We start from the raw sequence: 21,864 nt of genomic DNA on the forward strand, positions 1-21,864 counted from the left end.
TAGAGTGAGAGAGATAGTCCAAGCAGATGGAGAGAGAGAGATAGTACAAACAGACCGATATATAAAAACACAAAATGCTGGCAGAACTCAGCAGGCCAGACAGCATCTATGGGAGGGGGTAGGACTCCCATAGATGCTGTCTGGCCTGCTGAGTTCTGCCAGCATTTTGTGTTTTTATTTATTTCCAGCATCTGCAGAATCACTCGTGAGACCGATATATAGATAGTTCCTTGTCGCCTAGGTACGGCTCGAGTAGCAGCAGTACTCTCAATGGATATGATTAAATATTCTCGTTTCAGCCTGTTACACCTAAACAGCACAAATGCTTACAAGGTCAGTAGAGTCAGCAAAGATATCTTATTACGTTTAAATGAACTGTGGCTGCTTAAAACCGATGGAAACAACACAGTCTGTGGTCAGAAGTTCCCACGGAGAAAACCTTGGTGGAAGAGCAACCGCAGTTCAGGGATACAAGTGCGTTTAAGCAAACGGTGTTTTAAACTCCCTATACTGACGATCTTGCTGGCGAACGTACAGTCTCTGGTGAATAAAATCGATGATCTCAAAGCCAGTGCGCTGTATCAGAGGGCCATTAGGACCGTGTGTGTCCTTTGTTTCACGGAATCCTGGTTAACCCCTCCCGTACCGGATGCAGCGGTTCAGATGACGTGTTTACTGTCAGGATAGATCGACAGAGTCTCTTAAAAGCAGAGGTGGAGGAGCATGCCTCATGATCAACACTTCTTGGTGCACAAATATATCAGTGCTGTCCTAATTCTGCTCACCAGACCTGGAATATCTAGCAGTAAAGTTTCGTCCTTTTTACCTACCACAGGCGTTCTCGGGGGTCATTCTGGTAGCAGTTTACATTCCACCTCAGGCCAACATCAAGCAGGCTTTGGATGATCTGAGCAATGGGATCAACATGCACGAAACAGCGCACCCTAACACCTTCACCATTGTTTTGGAACATATTAACAAAGCCAATCTGAAAAAACTCACTAAGCAATTACCATCAACAGATCACTCGCAATACCAGAAGACACAACACACTGGACCATTGCTACATCACCATCAAGAATGCTATTCCACAGTCTCACTTCAGGAAGTCTGATCACCTAGCTATACTCCCTGAGTATAGGCAGAGACTGAAGACTGCCGCACCAGCAGTGAGAACCAAGAAGGTTTGGACAAGGGAAGCACAGCAGCGCCTACAGGACTGCTTTGAATTGATGGACTGGACTGTATTCAGGGATTCATCTTCGAATCTGGATAGGTTTGCTGCAGTTGTTACCGACTTCATTAAAACCTGTGTGGATGAGTGTGTGCCTACAAAGACTTACTGTACATTCCCAAACCAAAAGCCATAGGTGAACCAGGAGGTACATCATCTGCTGAAGGCTAGGTCTGTGGCATTCAAGTCCGGCAACCCAGGCCTGTACCAGAAAACCAGGTATGATTTGCGGAGGGCTATTTCAAAGGTGAAGAGACAACTTCGAATGAGGTTGGCAGCGATATCAGATGCATGGCAACTCTGGCAGGGTCTGCAAGACATTACTTCCTACAAAGCGAAACCCAATAGAATGAATGGCAGTGATGCTTCTCTACCAGATGAACTCAATGCATTCTATGCACACTTTGAAAGGGAAAATATAACTACAGCTGTGAAGATCCCTGCTGCACCTGATGACCCTGTGAGACCCTGTCTCAGAGGCCAATGTTCTGTTGTCTTTAAAAAGAGTGAACCCTCCCAAGGCAGAAGTTTGAGACTCTGGCGATGATCTTTGCATCATCAATGGGGACGGGAGAGATTCCAGAGGATTGGAGGGCTGCGGATGTTGTTCCTTTATACAAGAAAGGGAGCAGAGGTAGCCCAGGAAAGTATAGACCAGTGAGTCTTACCTCAGTAGTTGGTAAGTTGATGGAGAAGATCCTGAGAGGCAGGATTTAAGAACATTTGGAGAGGTATAATATGATTAGGAGTAGTCAGCATGGCTTTGTCAAGGGCAGGTTGTGCTTTACGAGCCTGATTGAATTTTTTGAGGATGTGACTAAACACATTGATGAAGGAAGAGCAGTAGATGTAGTGTATATGGATTTCAGCAAGACATTTGATAAGGTACCCCATGCAACACCTATTGAGAAAGTAAGGAGGCATGGCATCCAAGGAGACATTGCTTTGTGGATCCAGAACTGGCTTGCCCTCAAAAGGCAAAGAGTGGTTGTAGATGGGTCATATTCTACATGGAGGTTGGTGACCAGTGGTGTGCCTCAGGGATCTGTTCTGGGACCCTTACTCTTCGTGATTTTTATAAATGACCTGGATGAGGAAGTGGAGGGATAGGTTAGTAAGTTTGCTGATGACACAAAGGTTGGGGGTGTTGTGGATAGTGTGGAGGGCTTTCAGAGGTTACAGCGGGACATTGATAGGATGCAAAACTGGGCTGAGAAGTGGCAGATGGAGTTCAACTCAGATAAGTGTGAAGTGTGATATTAGTAGGTTAAATACGATGGCAGAGTTTCTGGAGGATTAGATGGTTGCAGATGTTGTTCCTTTATTCAAGAAAGGGAGTCAAGATAGCCTAGGAACTTGTAGACCAGTGAGTCTTACCTCAGTGGTTGGTAAGTTAATGAAGAAGAGCCTGAGAAGCAGGATTTATGAACATTTGGAGAGGTATAATATGATTAGGAGTAGTCAGCACGGCTTTGTCAAAGGCAGGTCGTGCCTTATGAGCCTGATTGAATTTTTTGAGGATGTGACTACACACATTGATGGAAGAGCAGTAGATGTAGGTCAAATATGATGGCAGAATATAGTATAATGGTAAGACTCTTGGCAGTGTTGAGGATCAGAGGGATCTTGGGGTCCGAGTCCATAGGACGCTCAAAGCAGCTGCGTAAGTTGACTCTGTGGTTAAGAAGGTGTATGGTGTATTGGCCTTCATCAATCGTGGAATTGAATTTAGGAGCTGAGAGGTAATGTTACAGCTATATAGGACCCTGGTCAGACCCCATTTGGAGTACTGTGCTCAGTTTTGGTCGCCTCACTTCAGGAAGGATGTGGAAACCATAGAAAGGGTGCAGAGAAGATTTACAAGGATGTTGCCTGGATTGGGGAGCATGCCTTATGAGAATAGGTTACGTGAACTCGGCCTTTTCTCCTTGGAGCGAAGGAGGATGAGAGCTGACCTGATAAAGGAGTACAAGATGATGAGAGGCATTGATCGTGTGGATAATCAGAGGCTTTTTCCCAGGTCTGAAATGGTTGCTAGAAGAGGACACAGGTTTAAGGTGCTGGGGAGTAGGTACAGAGGAGATGTCAGGGGTAAGATTTTTACTGAGAGAGTGGTGAGTGCGTGGAATGGGCTGCCGGCAACGGTGGTGGAGATGGATACGATAGGGTCTTTTAAGAGACTTTTGGATAGGTACATGGAGCTTAGTAAAATAGAGGGCTATATGCAAGCCTAGTAATTTCTGAGGTAGGGACATGTTCAGAACACCTTTGTGGGCCGAAGGGCCTGTAATGTGCTGTAGGTTTTCTATGTTTCTAAGTTCCCAATGGAGTACCTGGTAAGGCTCTGAAAACCTTTGCCAACCAACTAGCGGGAGTATTCAAGGACATTTTCAACCTCTCACTGCTACAGGCAGAAGTTCCCACTTGCTTCAAAAAGGCAACAATTATACCAGTGCCTAAGAAGAATAATGTGAGCTGCCTTAAGGACTGTCACCCAGTAGCACTCACATCGACAATGATGAAGTGCTTCGAGAGGTTGGTCATGACTAGACTGAACTCCTGCCCCAGCAAGGACCTGGACCCACTGCAATTTGCCTATCACTACAACAGGTCAATGGTAGACGCAATGTCAATGGCTCTCCACATGGCTTTAGACCACCTGGACAACACAAACACCTACGTCAGGATGCTGTTCATCGACTATAGCTCAGCAGTTAATGCCGTCATTCCACAATCCTGATTAAGAAATTGCAGAACCTGGGCCTCTGTACTTCCCTCTGCAATTGAATCCTCAACTTCCTAACTAAGACCACAATCTGTGCGGATTGGTGATAGTATATCCTCCTCGCTGACGATCAACACTGGTGCAATTCAGGGTTGTGTGCTTAGCCCACTGTTCTACTCTACTCTCTCTATACACATGACTGTGTGGCGAGGCATAGCTCAAATACCATCTACAAATTTACTGACGATACAACCATTGTTGATCGAATCTCACGTGGTGATGAGAGGGTGTACAGGAGTGAGATATGCCAACTAGTGGAATGGTGCCGCAGCAATAACTTGGCACACAACGTCAGTAAGACAAAAGAGCTGATTGTGGACTTCAGGAAGGGTAAGACGAAGGAACACATACCAATCCTCATAGAGGGATCAGAAGTGGAGAGAGTGAGCAGCTACAAGTTCCTTGGTGTCAAGATCTCTGAGGATCTAACCTGGTCCTAACATATCGATGTAATCATAAAGAAGGCAAGACAGTGGCTATACTTTATTAGGAGTTTGAAGTGATTTGGCATGTCAACAAATACACTCAAAAACTTCCTATAGTTGTACTGTAGAGAGCATTCTGACAGGCTACATCACTGTCTGGTATGGAGGGGCTACTGCACAGGACCGAAAGAAGTTGCAGAAGGTTGTAAATCTAGTCAGCTCCATCTTGGGCACTAGCCTACAAAGTACCCAGGACATCTTTAGGGAGCAGTGTCTCAGAAAGGCAGCATCCATTATTAAGGACCTCCAACATGCAGGGCATGCCTTCTCACTGTTACCATCAGGTAGGAGGTACAGAAGCCTGAAGGCACACACTCAGCGATTCAGGTCTGCCATCCGATTCCCTAAATGGACTTTGAAGCTTTGGACACTACCTCACTTTTTAATATACAGTATTTGTTTCTTGCACATTTTTAAAAAATCTATTCAATACAAATAATTGATTTACTTGTTTGTTTATATTCTGATTTATTTTTTCTCTCTGCTATATTATGTATTGCATTGAACTGTTGCTGCCAAGTTAACAAATTTCACGTCACATGCAAGTGATAATAAACCTGATTCTGAGACAAACAGATTGATAGCACAAATAGATTAATAGATAGATAGTACAAACAGAAAGATTAATAAATAGCACAGATTGATAGATATTACAGATAGATAATACAAATAAACAGACAGATTGATAGATTGCACAAACAAACAGATAGATATTACAAACAAACATGGATTGATTGATAGACATTACAAACAAACAGATCAGAATCAGAATTAGGTTTATTATATGAAATTTGGCATGTGACATGAAATTTTTGCAGCAGCAATTCAATGCAATACATAATCTAGCAGAGAAGATAATAATAAATAAAATAGAACAGAATAATAAATAAACAAGTAAATCAATTACATATATGGAATAGATTTTTAAAAATCATGCAAAAACAGAAATACTGTATATTAAAAAGTGAGGTAGTGTCCATTTAGGAATTGGATAGCAGAGGGGAAGAAGCTGTTCCTGAATTGCTGAGCATATGCCTTCAGGCTTCTGTACCTCCTACCTGATGGTAACCATGAGAAAAGGGCATGCCCTGCGTGCTGGAGGTCCTTAATAATGGACGCTGCTTTTCTGAAAAACCGCACCCTAAAGATTTCCTGTGTACTTTTTTAGGATAGTGCCCAAGATGGAGCTGACTAGATTTACAACCATTTACAGCTTCTTTCGGTCCTGTGCAGTAGCCACCCCCCCCCCCCATACCAGACAGTGATGTAGCCTGTCAGAATGCTCTCCATGGTACATCTATAGAAGTTTTTGAGTGTATTTGTTGACATGCCAAATCTTTTCAAACTCCTAATAAAGTATAGCTGCTGCCTTGCCTTTTCTTCTTTAAAACTACATGAAAATGTTGGAAACAGGTTAGATCCTCAACGATCTTGACACCAGGAACTTAAAAGCTGCTTACTCTCTTCACTTCTGATCCCTCTATGAGGATTGGTATGTGTTCCTTCATCTTCCCCTTCCTGAAGTCCACAATCAGCTCTTTCGTCTTACTGATGTTGAGTTCCAGGTTGTTGCTGCACCACTCCACTAGTTGGCATATCTCACTCCAGTACATCCTATCGTCTCCATCTGAGATTCTACCAACAATGGTTGTATCATCAGCAAATTCATAGATGGTATTTGAGCTATGCCTAGCCACACAGTCATGTGTATATAGAGAGTAGAGCAGTGGGCTAAGCACACACCCCTGAGATGCGCCAGTGTTAATCATCAGCGAAGAGGATATGTTATCACCAATCCGCAAAGATTGTGGTCTTCCAGTAAGGAAGTCAAAGATCCCATTACAGAGGGAGTTACAGGGGCCCAGGTACTGCAACTTCTCAAACAGGATTGTGGGAATGATAGTATTAAATGCTGAGCTATAGTTGATGAACAGCATCCTGACATAGGTGTTTGTGTTGTCCAGGTGGTCTAAAGTTGTGTGCAAAGCCATTGAGATTGTGTCTTCCGTTGACCTATTGTGGCAATAGGCAAATTGCAATGAAGCACCTCCCAGTGTCTCACTCTATCCTCCAACCCTCCACTTTCCCCCTCACCTGGTCTCACCTCTCAGTGTCTCACTCTATCCTCCCCTCCACACCCACCTTCCCCCTCACCTGGTCTCGCCTCTCCCTCTCCCAGTATCTCTCTCTTCCACCCCCCCCCCCCCCCAACCTGGTCTCACGTATTACCTGCCAGGGTGTACTCTTTCCCTCCTCCACCCTCCGAACCTTCTGGCTTCTGCCCCCTTCCTTTCATCACAAAAGTTCAACTGCTTTTTCTTCTGCAACAATGCTACCTGACCTGCTGAGTTTCTCCAGCAATTTGCCTGCATGTTTCTTCATCACAACTGTTTCACTCTCTCAAAAAACCAACCTTAATCCTGTTTTTGTCTGGATCTTGATGAGTTTGCAGAGAACCAGTCTGGGTGTTAGCGTTTAATACTGCTAGCATTACATCACCAAAAACTGATGCAATACAATTTCTAAGCCTATGTTTTAAAAGCAATATGTTAACCTAAGTAGAAGACACTTGGATTTTAATTCTTCAGAACATAGAAGGAGCAAATTAATTTGTCTTGTATGATGCAATCTCCTGGGTGTGACAGCCAGGAAGTAAGTAAATGATAAATAACACTGAGAAAATGAGTTGTGGATCCTTGAGTTCATCGGCTGTGGAATCATTTGGGGTGGGTGATCCTACACTGGTTCAGGAGCCTCGTGGGTATTGGGTAATAACTGTTCCTGAACCTGGTACAGTATGGGAACTAAGATCCTGTCTCTCCATCCAGGTGGCAACAGTTGGAAGAGTGAATGGCTTGGATAGTGGGGGTCTTAGATGATGAATGCTCCTTGCAGAAGTACTCATTAATGGTGACAGTCATTAACTGTGACTGACTGGGTTGTCACAAACATGAGAAAACTTGCAGATGCTGGAAATATAAAGTAACACTCACAAAGTGCTGGAGGAACTCAGCAGGCCAGGCAACATCTGTGCAAATGAAGAAAAAGTCGTCATTTCAGGCCAAAACCCTCCATCAGGACAGGGCTGTATCCACTTCTGGTAGGCTTTTCCCTTCAGTCACATATACCCATAAAACCATAAGATAGAGGAGCAGAAGCAGGCCATTCGGCCCATCGAGTCTGCTCCGCCATTCAATCATGAGCTGATACGTCATCCCCTCACCCTGCTTTCTCTCCATACCCTTTGATGCCCTGGCTAATCAAGAACTGATCTACTTCTGCCTTAAATACACCCAATTACTTGGCCTCCACAGCCACTCGTGGCAACAAATTCCACAGATTTACCACCTTCTGATTAAAGTAATTTCTCTGCATCTCCATTCTAAATTGACATTCTTCAATGCTGAAGTCATGCCCTGTTGTCCTAGACTCCCCTACCATGGGAAATAACTTTTCATATCTAATCTGTCTAGGCATTTTAACATTTCGAATATTTCTATGGATCGCCTCCTCATTCTCCTGAATTCCAAGGATTACAGCCCAAGAGCTGCCACACATTCCTCATATGGTAACCCTTTCAAGCCTGGAATCATTCTCGTGAATCTTCTCTGAACCCTCTCCAATGTCAGTACTGTATATCCTTTCTAAAATAAGAAGCCCAAAACTGCACACAATACTACAAGTGTGGTCACACAACTGCCTTATAGAGCCTCAACATCACATCCCTGCTCTTATATTCTATACCTCTAGAAATGAATGTCAACATTGCATTCGCCTTCTTCACAACCGACTCAACCTGGAGGCTAAAGTTTAGGGTATCCTGCACAAGGACTCCCAAATCCCTTTGCATCTCTGCGCTTTGAATTCTCTCTCCTTCTAAATAATAGTCTGCCCGTTTATTTCTTCCACCAAAGTGCCTGACCATACACTTTACAACATTGTATTTCATTTGCCACTTCTTTGCCCATTCCCCTAAACTATCTAAGTCTCTCTGCAGGTTCTCTGTTTCCTCAACCCACTCCTCCACATATCTTTGCATCATCGGCAAATTTAGCCACAAATTCATTAATACCGTAGTCCAAATCATTGACATTGACAAATCATACCCCTTTGGATACTGATGGGGGGAGGTGACCTTTCTGGGCAAAGCAGTAACAGCCAGGTCAGTTAGACTGAGACTGGCTTTGAGGATCAGTGGAGAAGGCAGGCAAAAGTCAGGCAGATCAAAAGCAATAGGTGGGTCAATTGTTGAGGGGGAGCCATTGGAAATAAGATGAGCATGCATGGGATCCAGGGTAAATGCCCAATTGTTCCCTCTCAGCTGTGTGGGTGCGAGGCCACAGGGTAACTGAAATGCTTCCGCGCACATATCCTTTGTTGCCACGCAACTGGAATTTTCTTTTTTTCTAGTGTTTTGTTAAAATGCAGTGGAGTTTTCAGGCTGTGTAAAAATTTCTTGCTCAGAGCAATAGTTGGTCTGCACAAAAAAAAATTGGAGGGAATGTTGCTTGGTGTGTCCATAGGGTCGTGGCGGTTGGGTCTTACTCCAGACAGATGGCTGTGACTACTGGAAAACAAGAAAAATTCTGCAGTTGCAAGAAATCCAGAGCAATACACACACACAAAATGCTGGAGGAACTCAGCAGGTCAGGCAGCATCGATCGAAATGAATACACACAAGAGATTCTGCAATGCTGGAAATCCAGAGCAACACTCACAAAATGCTGGAAGAACTCTGCATGTCAGGCAGCAACAATGGAAACAAATACAGTTGCCATCTCAGGCCAAAATCCTTTGGCAGGACTGGAGTGAAGTGTGGAGTGCTGCATTTTGGGAGATCCAACATAAAGGATACATATTCAATAACAGGGTCCATCAGTACCGATGAACACAGAGGGATCTTCAGGTCCAGGTCCACAGCTTCCAGACAGATCAATAGGGTGGTACACGTTTGCCCTCATTAGGTGAGGTATTGAGTTCAAGAGCCAGGAAGTAAATGTTATAGCTTTATAAAACTGGTTTATTTAAAAAGGATGTGGAGGCTTTGTTGAGGGTGCTGAGGATGCTGCCTGGATTAGAGAACTTGTGCTATGAGAAATCTAGAGCTGTTTTCTACATAGTAGAGATGTGAGATTTGATATGTTTATAAAACTATGCATGCTATAGACAGTGTATCTTTTTCCCCTGGATTGAAATATCTAGAGGATGTATGTTTCCAATACAAAAAAATGTAGTGAAAATTTAAAAATATAAAAGATGTTTTTAGTGTTTATTTAATCAAACTTTTATTTCAGAACTTTACACCAATAAGCTATCATGAGAGGCTGGATATACTTGGGTTTTTTTTCTCTGGAGCGCCAGAGGCTGAGGGGAGATCTGATAGAGATTATGAGAGGCGTAGATAGACAGAGAGCATGTTTTCCCCAGGGTTGAAATGTGGGGGGGGGGGGGGGGGGTTCAACAGAGATGTGAGCTATAGTTTTTTTTTAACTCAGTGTTGGGATTTCTGTAATTTGCTGCCTGGTGTGGTGATAGAGGCAAAGCAATTAGAGGCTTTTAACAGTCGTTTGGACAGGCACGTGGTTCGGCACAACTCTGTGAGCCAAATATCCTGTTCCTGTGCTGTTCTGTTGTATTTTCAAATAATCCAAGGAACAATAATTAAAACTTCATTGCAACAAATTGAGAATTAATTTACCATACAGTATCTGAAACATAAATTCGGTAATCATAAGGACAACACGTTGTAATACAAATGCCTTTAACCGTCTCCGCCAGTCCATTAACAATGGCTGTCCTTTGAAATAGACTCGCAAACAAATTAAAGCTTCTAGAAAGACCGGGCCTCTTCCTCATGCTTCACCGGGAATGGCCGTGCAGAGTTTGTGCTCAAGTTTCTACAGCACCCGAAACCACGACCTGACTGCAAAGTGAGAAGGCACGGTTGTTAAAACAGGCAGAAATTTAAAGCTCACAATTACTTATCAACGTGTTAGCATGATCAATGGGTTCTTATCTACAATCGGGTAGTTTTTTGGAAACCAGGTTTTTAACCGAGGTCCGGTGGATAAGACTGATTTAGGGAAGTTGCTGTGTCACCGAGTTTGCGTTTCCTTCTTTCTGGTAAGTCAGTGTGGTTTACGAGAATCGACCCTGTAATGGAGTTTAGCAGAATGTGGGCTGGGCTGGGATCGAATCTCACTGAATATTGAAAGGTCTGGATGAGAAGGATTATTTAGCCGGTAAATCTGAATTGATTGCCATCGGGGATATTTAAAGTGATAGGTTCAGGTTACGGGCTGGGGATTGCGACCTCGACCGGACTACCTTGTCTAATTCTGCTCCCACATCTTTGGGCTGAAGTTGGCAGAAGGGTCGGAGATCAGCAGAAAGATACGGGCGAGGCCCCAGTCCCAGGGGAGACATTCAGCCCCCGAAACCAGGCCGGCGGGGGATACACCTCCATCTTGCCAAGTGTTTCTGCACTACAAACCCCACCAGTCCCAGCTCCACCGCATTTCCCCACTCGGCGCCATGTCGCCGGCGAGATGAGGCAGCGCCCCGAGCCTCAGTCCCCGCCCCTCGCGGGCCAGCCGACCAATCAGCGCCCTGCCCGCCCGGCAGGCGACAGCCGATTGGCGGTGCGTGGTGTGACGCGCGCGGCTTTCTAGAACCTTCGGGTGAGCCATTAAAAGGGGCCCGTGGGAGCGGTGCGGTCTCATTGCGGCGTTAGATATTGCAGACGACTGTGTTCTCCAGCTCTACAGTACCAGGTACCGTCACTCTGTGCTGGCCTAACGCAGCCCCTCCATGTCTCTCTCTCTCTCTCTCTCTCTCCTCGGTCGCCATTGACAATTGCTAAACTCCCTGTTGAGGTTAGCTGCTCTTTCCCGGTCTCCCGCCCCGAGGTAGAGTGCCGCTTTGCTCCGCCCTCCCTTCTCGAAAAGTCTCCGAGTATCGGCCGCTCCCTAGGCCGGGAGAGGACGAGCCACTGTCCTCCCGACCCCCTCGGCCCTGTTGAGTCATGTGCTCGGGATCACCCCCTCCCCCACGCGCCGGATGACGTCAGCCCCGCGGGAATTCCCGACGCTGTCCAGTTGGGCCGCAAATTGGGGGTGTCCGAGACCCTTCCCATGGATAACACGGAAGGGGGTGGTGGGATTGAGCAGCTGGGGTGGGGGTGGGGTGGTTGTTTCCGTCATAGACGCTGTCTGACCCCCATTAAGTTCCTCCATTGTCTTGCCGAGAGAGAGAGTGAGACTACTTGGCCCATCGAGTCTGCTCCGCTACCTTTGCAGCACAGGCGTCCATTTTGATTTCCATTGTGTAAGAAGGGCGCGATTGCATGTGGAAGCAGTGGGACGGCGTCGTATGCAGTTTGTGTAGTTCGATGTCGGCGACGCTACTGTTGAAACAACCTGTCTGAACTCGGGAAAGGGATGTAGGAGAGGGTGTTTGGTAGCAAATAAGTCTAGTGTAAGCAACCAGACTATAATGTTCGTTTTGTTTTTCCTAACTCTACAAAACGCTGGCTTGCGGGGGATGAGGATATGATTAGTCATGCGATTATGTGCCTGTAGTAAAACTCATTTTGGTGAGTCATTGTGGGTGGAGTCTACTATTCGAATTATTAATTTGTCTTTCAGGCAACATGTCTAAGGGACCAGCAATTGGAATTGATCTTGGCACAACCTACTCATGTGTAGGTGTCTTCCAACATGGCAAAGTTGAAATTATTGCCAATGACCAAGGCAACCGCACCACTCCAAGTTATGTTGCCTTCACTGATACAGAGAGACTGATCGGTGATGCAGCCAAGAATCAGGTGGCTATGAACCCAACCAACACTGTCTTTGGTGAGTTGCACAGAGAATTAAATTTAATAGATGGTTGGCTGTGCATGTTCATGAGATTTACTGACTATATTCATGTTGCAGATGCCAAGCGTCTGATTGGCCGTAGGTTTGATGATGCTGTGGTTCAGTCTGACATGAAGCACTGGCCTTTCCAAGTCATCAATGATAGTGGTCGCCCCAAGGTGGAAGTTGAATATAAGGCCGAGAAGAAGACTTTTTACCCTGAGGAAGTATCATCCATGGTGTTGACCAAAATGAAGGAGATTGCAGAGGCCTATCTAGGAAAGGTATAGTACAGTTTTGTTAATTCAAGTGGATAGAATTGGAAATGTGTTTCTTTTCTAACATAGATTTTTTTCTTACCATTTAGACTATTTCTAATGCAGTGATTACAGTACCAGCTTATTTCAATGATTCTCAGCGACAAGCTACAAAAGATGCTGGTACTATTTCAGGTCTCAATGTGCTGCGTATCATCAATGAACCAACTGCAGCTGCTATTGCTTATGGCTTGGATAAGAAGGTATGTAGTATCAATATTACTGCATTGATCACTACTAAATTCATCATTTGGAAGATGACTCTTGGTTGCAATGAGTGGGATTAAGGATTGGTGGGTAATGTCACACTAATTTTACATCTTGGGCACTCCTGGAGCTGCTTTCCCATATTTTTGTTGATCTGATTAATGTAGTGTTTCCTTGGTCCAATCTTCCCCCATTCTTTTGCATGCTTATGCAATCATCGTTAATTGTTTTTGATCTGCAGGTTGGTGCTGAAAGAAATGTCCTGATTTTTGATCTGGGTGGTGGTACTTTCGATGTCTCCATCTTGACTATTGAAGATGGAATCTTTGAAGTCAAATCTACAGCTGGTGACACCCACCTTGGTGGCGAAGACTTTGACAATCGCATGGTCAACCATTTTATTGCTGAATTCAAACGAAAAAATAAGAAAGACATTACTGACAACAAGAGAGCTGTTCGCCGTCTCCGCACTGCCTGTGAACGTGCAAAGCGTACACTGTCATCCAGTACACAGGCTAGCATTGAAATTGACTCTCTGTACGAGGGTGTTGATTTTTATACCTCAATCACCAGAGCACGATTTGAAGAGCTCAATGCTGACCTCTTCCGTGGCACTCTTGACCCTGTAGAGAAATCCTTGCGAGATGCCAAACTTGACAAGGCTCAAATCCATGATATTGTGCTGGTTGGTGGATCCACCCGCATTCCCAAAATCCAGAAGTTGTTGCAAGATTTCTTCAATGGCAAGGAATTGAACAAGAGCATCAATCCTGATGAGGCTGTTGCATATGGTGCAGGTAATCACCAAATTGACATTGTTTTGTAGTACAATCTTAATGACTTGTTTAACTTGTAACTAAACTCTTTTAATATTCTCTTAGCTGTCCAGGCAGCTATCTTGGCTGGTGACAAGTCTGAGGCTGTGCAAGATCTGCTGCTGTTGGATGTTACTCCTCTGTCCCTGGGCATCGAGACAGCTGGCGGTGTCATGACAACATTAATTAAGCGTAACACCACCATTCCAACAAAACAAACACAAACCTTTACTACCTATTCTGATAACCAGCCTGGTGTGCTGATCCAGGTAAATGCCAATGTTACATATATCTCTAAATTAGCTGCTTCTTTCTCTGATGCCATTTGTGTTAAATTTACTGTCTAGCATTTCCTGAATTTCTTGACTCAGTGTCTTGCCTAATTAGTTTGTTTTCCTGACAATGCCAAATATTGTTTCTAATTTAGGTGTTTGAGGGTGAGAGAGCAATGACGAAAGATAACAACTTGCTGGGCAAGTTTGAGCTGACTGGAATTCCACCTGCTCCAAGGGGTGTGCCTCAAATTGAGGTGACTTTTGATATTGATGCCAATGGTATCTTGAATGTGTCTGCAGTGGACAAGAGCACCGGAAAAGAAAACAAGATCACCATCACAAATGACAAAGGTAAGAAGCTTTAGAAATCAGATGAATATGGTTTCTGCTATGATGAAGAATTCCAAAGTCATTCGTAGTTTCCACCAGAAATAGAGATGTTGGCAAAGAACCTTCCTTGGATGTCTGAGCGGTTGACATAAAAAAGTTGTTAGTTGGTTAACCAGGGAGCAATACTACAGTGTTTTTTTTTAATTTTGTTTGTAGGTCGCTTGAGCAAAGAAGAGATAGAGCGTATGGTTCAAGAAGCTGAGAAGTACAAATCTGAAGATGATCAACAGCGTGAAAAAATAGCAGCAAAGAATGCACTTGAATCTTATGCTTTCAACATGAAGTCCACAATTGAGGATGAGAAGCTGAAGGGTAAAGTTGGAGATGATGATAAGCAGAAGGTTCTGGACAAATGTAATGAAGTTATCAGCTGGCTAGATAAGAACCAGGTAAACTACATGTCAAGATTACCAGTTTAAAAAATAATTGATAAAATAAAATTTTAGTTAAATCGCTGTGATGAAGTAAAAACCATTACCATTCGTAGTTTCCACTTGAGCCCTGTGGGGTTGTGATGGCAATCTTCCTTGGATGTCTGAGCGTTTTATCTGTGTTAGCATGCATTTAGTTCAATTTGGTGCAATGCAGCTAATGTGCTTTTTAAAATTCCTTCCAGACTGCTGAAAAGGATGAATATGAACATCAGCAGAAGGAACTGGAGAAAATCTGCAATCCAATCATCACTAAGTTGTACCAGGGAGCTGGTGGGCCACCAGGGGGTTTCCCTGGTGCTGGTGGTCCTCCTCCTGGTGCAGGTGCATCATCTGGCCCAACAATTGAAGAGGTTGATTAAAGTGCATAGCATGTCTACAGGTCTTTGAGTGCACTTCAAACATAAGAACAAAAAGATTGGCTTTTCAACTTGGTGCCTTGTAAAAAATAAATATTCAGACCCAATAACCAGATTTTGATTTGTGAATTTACATGTTTTATTTAACCCCCACAGTGGACCCCAAAAGCAGGGAAATGGAACACTTTTTTAAAAAAAAATATCAGATTGAAATGTCGACAGTTGAAAATTTTTTAATCCCCTTTGTTCAGTACTTGGTTGAACCACCCCTTTCAGCTGTTAAAAGTCAGTTGTCTTTTCAGAGAAGTCTGTTAGCTTTGCATGATGGTTATGTAAGATCTTTTGGTCTTGCGGGGGGGGGGGGGTATTGTGCTTCCGTTGAAAACAGGTGATGCTCCAATTTTCCACATAATGCAAATCTGTATACTGCACCTCCTAGGTAAGTTGCCATAATAATTGTAAAGGAGATGAATACTTTGTCAGCTTCAATTAGTTTTTAATTTAGTTGACTGGGGTTGGAATTTCCCCTTTGATTTGACATGGGCAATGTTGTTTGGCTCTAAAAATCATCCTCCATTGTATTTTAGTTTTAGAAAGGGAAACAAGCCAAGTGTGAAAATAGTTGTGGGGCTGAATACTTTTTCAAGGCAGTTTTGAACAATGCACTTGTACATCAGTGAAAATGTGATCTGAATAAAAGCTATGATTGGAACATACTACAACTTGTGATTATTTTTTTCATCTCCAGCAGCCAATACTGTAGCTTCATTGGTTCACCTTGGTGCCTGTGTGAAATGTTACCAGTGTTTGTATCAATTGTCAAGGGAAGAGAATAGAATGAGTAGCATGTTAAAGGAAAATCATGCAGACTAGTATTTTGAGTGTGAAGTTCACAGATAACATTGAAAACTGCTTTTATGATAGAAACATAACTTAGATGTGTTCCAGTTCTGCAATATCTAGTAGTTATTAAATAAAGATCTGGTAGATTAAGAGTAAATTTGCAATTTGGGATGTTCACTTGCTCAAAAGAGAGCTGGGGGACTTGGTCTAAGTGGCCAATGTGTGCAGGGGAGGTTTTGACTTCATTAATGAAAGTGCCAAGAGACAGTGGGGATTCAAATGTCATATATAGACTTATTGTTGGCAGACTCAAAATCCATAATAGAATAGGATCAATGAAAGATTATGCCAATTGACTGCTCAACCAGTGTGCAAAAGATGGCAAACTGAACAAAGCAATGAATAGGAGTTGAAGCGCCTTGAAACTGTCTATAGGTTGTCTTAATGATGGGCAAGTGATCTAGTAACCACCCATTTCAATTCTACTTCCCATTCTGACATGTCAGTACATGGCCACCACTGCTGTGATGAGGCTACATTTTGGTAGGAGGAGCAACACTGGGTAGCTTCTGACCTGATGGCATGAACATTGATTACTCAATGTGGTATTAACACCTTTGCATTATTTCTGGTGCACCTTCCTCCCTTTTCCATTTCATGGTCTTAACCTATCAGATTCCCTTTGCCAGCCTTTTTATCTCACACCAACTGACTTGCACATAAGAACATAAAATAGGACCAGGATTAGGCTATGTAACCTGTCTGCCATTCAATAAGTTGGCTGATCTGACCATGGACTTGTCTCCACCTACCTGCCTTTGCCTTTAATTTCCCTACTCTGAAAATCTATCCAAAAATATTTACCCAGATAGCTGCCTGCTTTATGGGCAGAGAATTCCACAGATTAATGACTGGGGGAAAAGCAGTTGCTGTTCCTCTGTCCAAACCTCCCCCCTGAGTCTTGAGTTCTAGTTTTGCTGTCGAGTGAAACAACTTTGTGTATCTTGTATAACATCTTTCATCTGAATTCCAGCCAGTGCAATCTCATAGTCTAACCCCCTCGCCTCTGGTGTTGGCCTGGTGAACCGCCTCCAAAGCCAGTACTGCATGGTATTCCATGTACAGCGTCACCAGTACCCTGTACAGTTGTAGCATAACTGCCCTGCTCTCAATTCAATCCTTCCAGCAATGAAGGCAGACATTCCATTTGCCTTCCAGCCTTTTGTAATTCATGCACAAGCACTCCCAAAGTTCCTCTGCTCAGCAGCATGCTACAATTTTTTTACCATTTAAATAATCTTTCACTTTTACTTACAAAGTGTACTTAATCTGCCAGACCCTTTCTTGCCAAACCAAGGAAGAGGACAGGTGTGCGTTCGTGATGGCCACTTAATGTGCTGGGGCCAGGTCAGGTAATGCTAATACTCAAGAATTTGAAACTGGTGACTGAGAATGACGTTTTTACTGTGGCACCCCTCTACCAGATGTTCTGTATATTTAAGGAAAGGCCAATTTAAAATGTCTGGGAGCAGCTACAGCTGTACAGTGAAAAGCATTCAAAGGGGGAAACATGAACAATGTGTTCCTGGGGAGTATGGCTCCGTAGCCATCCGTCTACAGATTCAACGCCCTCTGCATAGAGAATTTCTTCCTCATCTCTGTTCAAAGGGATTGTTCGTTTTCTAAGGCTGTGACTACCCCACTATTAGAAAAATCCACTCTTGGCATTTCAATATTCCATAGGTTTCAATGGAATCCCCCCCCCCCATTCGAAACTCCAGCGAGTACAGGACCAGAGTGATCAAATGTTCCTCATACATTGACCCTTTCACTCTTGCAATCAATCCCTGTGAACCTCTGAATCCTCTCCAATGCCAGCACGTCCTTTCTGAGATAAGTAATTATTTGGATGTGGGTGTAGGATAACTTTGTAGATGACTGTTGATTGTCTTTGGTCCCAGGGTGATAGTGAAGTGTTGGTGAAATGTCAGATGAAGATTAAAGTGAAGCAAGGCAGTTTGGTTGTTCCATTAAGATTAGAACATACACCGAGGACTGAGGAACAGCGGGTGCAAATAATTGAAAGTGGCAGCACTGACTGGTAGACAGAAGGACAGAATAATAAAGAACACTTCCTCATTATTTTGGACATTGACTACAAGAGCTGGGAAGTGGTCTAAGAAACATTGCTCATGCCTCAGCATGCAGTTGTGGTCACCTCAATATGAGAAAATATGCTAATACTCGAGGGGGGGTGCACAGACTGCAACAGGATGTTGCCAGGGTAGGGTGGCATTTTGGTTACGAGTAAGGGCTGGAAAAGCTAGTCTGTTCTCTTTGGAGTGGAGGAGGTTCAGAGGAGATTTGATTGAGGTATGTGAAGGCTATTGACGGACGAATGCAGGAAACAGAGACAGCAAAGTATGAGCTTTGGAAGGTGACTCGGTTTTTTTTGCCAACTCCACCCATGATATCAGATTATGGGGCCAGTCAGCACATTTGCCAAGGTAATAAAGACCTGTACTTCAGCTGGGTGTGACTGCAGGCAAGCAGAAACGGGATCTAACTATCAACTGACAGGTTTCCTCCCACAGTCCGTAGACGAACCGGTTCAGAGGTTAGTTGGTCATTGTAAATGGTCCTGTGATTAGGCTAGGAGTAAATCGGGGGATCGCTGAGCACCATGGCTCAAAGGGCCTATATCACAATAAATAAATAACATAAAAGACTTAGATTTGACTAACCGGGGGTGCATATATGGGTGCATTTTATGGTTTGTGTCAATTGTCAGCAGAGTTCAAGTAAAGTCATTGAAATCACTGTTGGGCATTTGTAATGAAGTTCACCTTGCGGTATCCTAAATTAAGAACTGCTTTTATCGCAATAGATGGGTAACTTGTTAGATAGATCTGATTTCTCCTTGCCTGCAGTCACATCCAGCTGACGTACAGGTCTTTAATAACATAGCAAATGTGCTGACTGGCCCCATAAGTAGACAAGTGCAATCTAATATCATGGGTGGAGTTGGCAAGAAAGAACAAGCCCTCCTGAGTCATCTTTCAAAGCTTGTTCAGATGGAGGGTGTGAAAGTGGATAGCAATGTTTCCATTTGCTCTTCCTGCTTTGAGACTTAAACCGACTGGATTGCGTATTATTCTGGCCAATCAGATGGCTTCTTGCAAAATTTAGTAGTGATTGAAGGTGTAGTTAGTTAGCTACTGTCTGTACTTAGTATTGGCCTGTTCCCTTGCTAATTGCTCAGTAGACAAATCTAGGGAACTTGCTCTATCAACTTAGTCTCATATGTAGTCTTCTGGAGTTGATGTCGCAAACTTTCCTGATGCTCTGTATCACACAAGTAAGTTCAAGGTATGTATGCAGTACACAACCCTAAGGTTTGTCTTCAGTCCGAAATGAGGTCTGAGTGGTGTCTGTACTAGGGGTGTATAACTGACCTGCCCAACAGCTGATGGAGGAACAGCCAAAACTCAAATGCAAATTGAGGTACAAGGGTGTTTCGACTACCTTGATATTAGGAGGGACGCCCTCAAGTAGGCCCTGATTTGAGGTGTGTTCAGAACAACTTTCATATTAGATGGGATACCCTCAAGTAGTCCCTGATTTGAGGTGCGTTCAGGACAACTTTCATATTAGATGGGATACCCTCAAGTAGTCCCTGATTTGAGGTGCGTTCAGGACAACTTTCATATTAGACGGGATACCCTCAAATAGACCCTGATTTAAGGTTTGCTCAGGACAGCTTTGTGGATCCAGAACTGACTTGCCCACAGAAGGCAAAGAGTGGTTGTAGACAGGTCATATTCTGCATGGAGGTCAGTCACCAGTGGTGTACCTCAGGGATCTGTTCTGGGACCCTTACTCTTTGTGATTTTTAGAAATGACCTGGATGAGGAAGTGGAGGGATGGGTTAGTAAATTTACTGATGACACAAATGTTGGAGGTGTTGTGGAGAGTGTGGAGGGCTGTCAGAGGTTATAGCGGGACATTGATAGGATGCAAAACTGGGCTGAGAAGTGTCAGAAGGAGTTCAACCCAGATAAGTGTGAGGTGATTCATTTTGGTAGGTCAAATATGATGGCAAAATATAGTATTAATGGTAAGACTCTTGGCAGTGTGGAGGTCCGAGTCCATTAAGAAAGCATACGGTGTATTGGCCTTCATCAATCATGGGATTGAGTTTAAGAGCCAAGAGGTAATGTTTCAGCTCTATAGGACCCTGGTCAGACCCCACTTGGAGCACTGTGTTCAGTTCTGGTCGCCTCACTACAGGAAGGATGTGGAAACCATAGAAAGGGTGCAGAGGAGATTTACAAGGACGTTGCCTGGATTGGGGAGCATGTCTTATGAAAACAGGTTGAGTGAACTCAGCCTTTTCTCCTTGGAACGACGGAGGATGAGAGGTGACCTGATAGAGGTGTATAAGATGATGAGAGGCATTGATCGTATGGATAGTCAGAGGCTTTTTCCCAGGGCTGAAATGGCTAGCATGAGAGCACGCAGGTTTAAGGTGCTGGGGAGTAGGTACAGAGGAGATGTCAGGGGTAAGTTTTTTACTCAGAGAGTAGTGAGTGTGTGGAATGGGCTGCCAGCTACGGTCATGGAGGTGTATACGATAGGGTCTTTTAAGACACTCTTGGACAGATATATGGAGCTCAGAAAAATAGAGGGCTATGGTAATTTCTAAGGTAAGTACATGTTTGGCACAGCATTGCAGGCCTAATGGCCTGTATTGTGCTGTAGGTTTTCTATGTTTCTAAGACCCAGGCCCTGTCACATCAATATGCTCTGGGCCTGGACCCCGCCACTACGTTCTGGCCTGTACCTGACCCTTGCGAAGGGGACCTTGTTCTCAGAATGAGTACTTGGAAAAAGCAGCCTGAGAAACTGTTAGAAACAGAGCCATTGACACAAGTTGTTAAGCAGTTTTAGGGAAGCAATTGAATTACTTAGGTGCAGAGGCTTGGGCCAAGTGCTGGAAGATGGGAGTAGTATGTTTGGGTTCATACAGGGTAGAATAGCTCATTTTGGGCTGTGTGACATTACCGTTTAGGCCGATTCAGGTGAAGAATATGCATGTGGACAGTTTAATTCGTTGGTTCAGAATTGATCTCCAAACTCAGATCCCCTTACTGTTTCTAATCCGGTGTTTCTCCCATTCCTCCAACACCCAAGCTGTGACACAAACCGGTATGTGACTGTCCCTCCCTTACTGTTTCTACTCCTAATTTCCCAATTACATGCTGACTTTCCACTTTTGAGAATCAGAATCAGGTTTTGTATCACTGGTGTATTGTCTGTAAAATGTTGTTCTGAGGTAGCAGAACAAAGTGGAGTATAATAATAAAAACTACAAATTAGAGCAAAATAAATTAAATAAGTAGTGCAAAAGGAGAGAAATAATAAAAGTAGTTCACAGGTTCATCGTCCATTCAGAAACCTGCTGGTAGAGGGGAAGAAGCTGTTCCTGAACTGTAAAGTGTATTTTTTTCAGGCTCCTGTACCTCCTCTCTGATAGTAGCAAGAGAAGAGGGCTTGTCCTGGGTAGTGGAGCCTTTTTTTCAGAACTGTGGAAATGATTATGTTAAATGCTGTGCTGTGTTCAGTAAACAGCAGCCTAATGCAAGTACTGTATTAGTATTGTGTCGGTAATCCAAGGTTGTGTGAAGAACCACTGCATCCACTGATTGGCAAATTGCCATGGGTCCAGGTCCTTGCTGAGCCAGGAGTTGATTCTAGCCATAACTGATCTCTCAAAGCATTCATTCACTATAGATGTGAGAGCTACTGAACGGCAGTCATTAGGACAGCTCACCCTGCTGTTCTTACGCATTGGTATGTGTGTT

At 43.8% G+C, this 21,864-nt stretch overlaps 1 protein-coding gene, 1 long non-coding RNA gene and 1 other non-coding gene across 3 annotated transcripts; 2 read left to right on the forward strand and 1 right to left on the reverse strand.

The window, feature by feature from the left end:
• Window positions 1-10,176: 10,176 nt before the first annotated feature.
• On the reverse strand, window positions 10,177-11,047 carry LOC140716742 (uncharacterized). Its single transcript, XR_012096365.1, has 2 exons — window positions 10,832-11,047; window positions 10,177-10,427 (listed from the first exon to the last, which is right to left on the reverse strand). It is a non-coding gene; the product is annotated as an uncharacterized lncRNA (long non-coding RNA).
• Window positions 11,048-11,162: 115 nt separating this feature from the next.
• On the forward strand, window positions 11,163-15,873 carry LOC140716741 (heat shock cognate 70 kDa protein). The gene is made up of 9 exons (XM_073029547.1): window positions 11,163-11,277; window positions 12,151-12,360; window positions 12,442-12,647; window positions 12,731-12,883; window positions 13,129-13,684; window positions 13,769-13,971; window positions 14,130-14,328; window positions 14,524-14,756; window positions 14,984-15,873. The coding sequence occupies exons 2-9, from the start codon at window positions 12,156-12,158 to the stop codon at window positions 15,158-15,160; spliced, it is 1,932 nt and encodes a 643-aa protein (XP_072885648.1). The 5' UTR covers window positions 11,163-11,277; window positions 12,151-12,155; the 3' UTR covers window positions 15,161-15,873.
• Window positions 14,363-14,450, forward strand: LOC140716991 (small nucleolar RNA SNORD14). The gene has a single exon (XR_012096408.1). It is a non-coding gene; the product is annotated as a small nucleolar RNA SNORD14 (small nucleolar RNA).
• Window positions 15,874-21,864: the final 5,991 nt, after the last annotated feature.

This window comes from Hemitrygon akajei, chromosome 26, assembly GCF_048418815.1.
Source record: "Hemitrygon akajei chromosome 26, sHemAka1.3, whole genome shotgun sequence".
In the NCBI taxonomy this organism is placed as follows: domain Eukaryota; kingdom Metazoa; phylum Chordata; class Chondrichthyes; order Myliobatiformes; family Dasyatidae; genus Hemitrygon; species Hemitrygon akajei.

Coding starts and splice junctions, on each gene's coding strand:
- LOC140716741 (XM_073029547.1), top strand. CDS start 12,156: ATGTCTAAGGGACCAGCAATTGGAATTGATCTTGGCACAACCTACTCA. Junction 12,361..12,441: donor CCCAACCAACACTGTCTTTG/GTGAGTTGCACA, acceptor TTCATGTTGCAG/ATGCCAAGCGTCTGATTGGC. Junction 12,648..12,730: donor CAGAGGCCTATCTAGGAAAG/GTATAGTACAGT, acceptor CTTACCATTTAG/ACTATTTCTAATGCAGTGAT.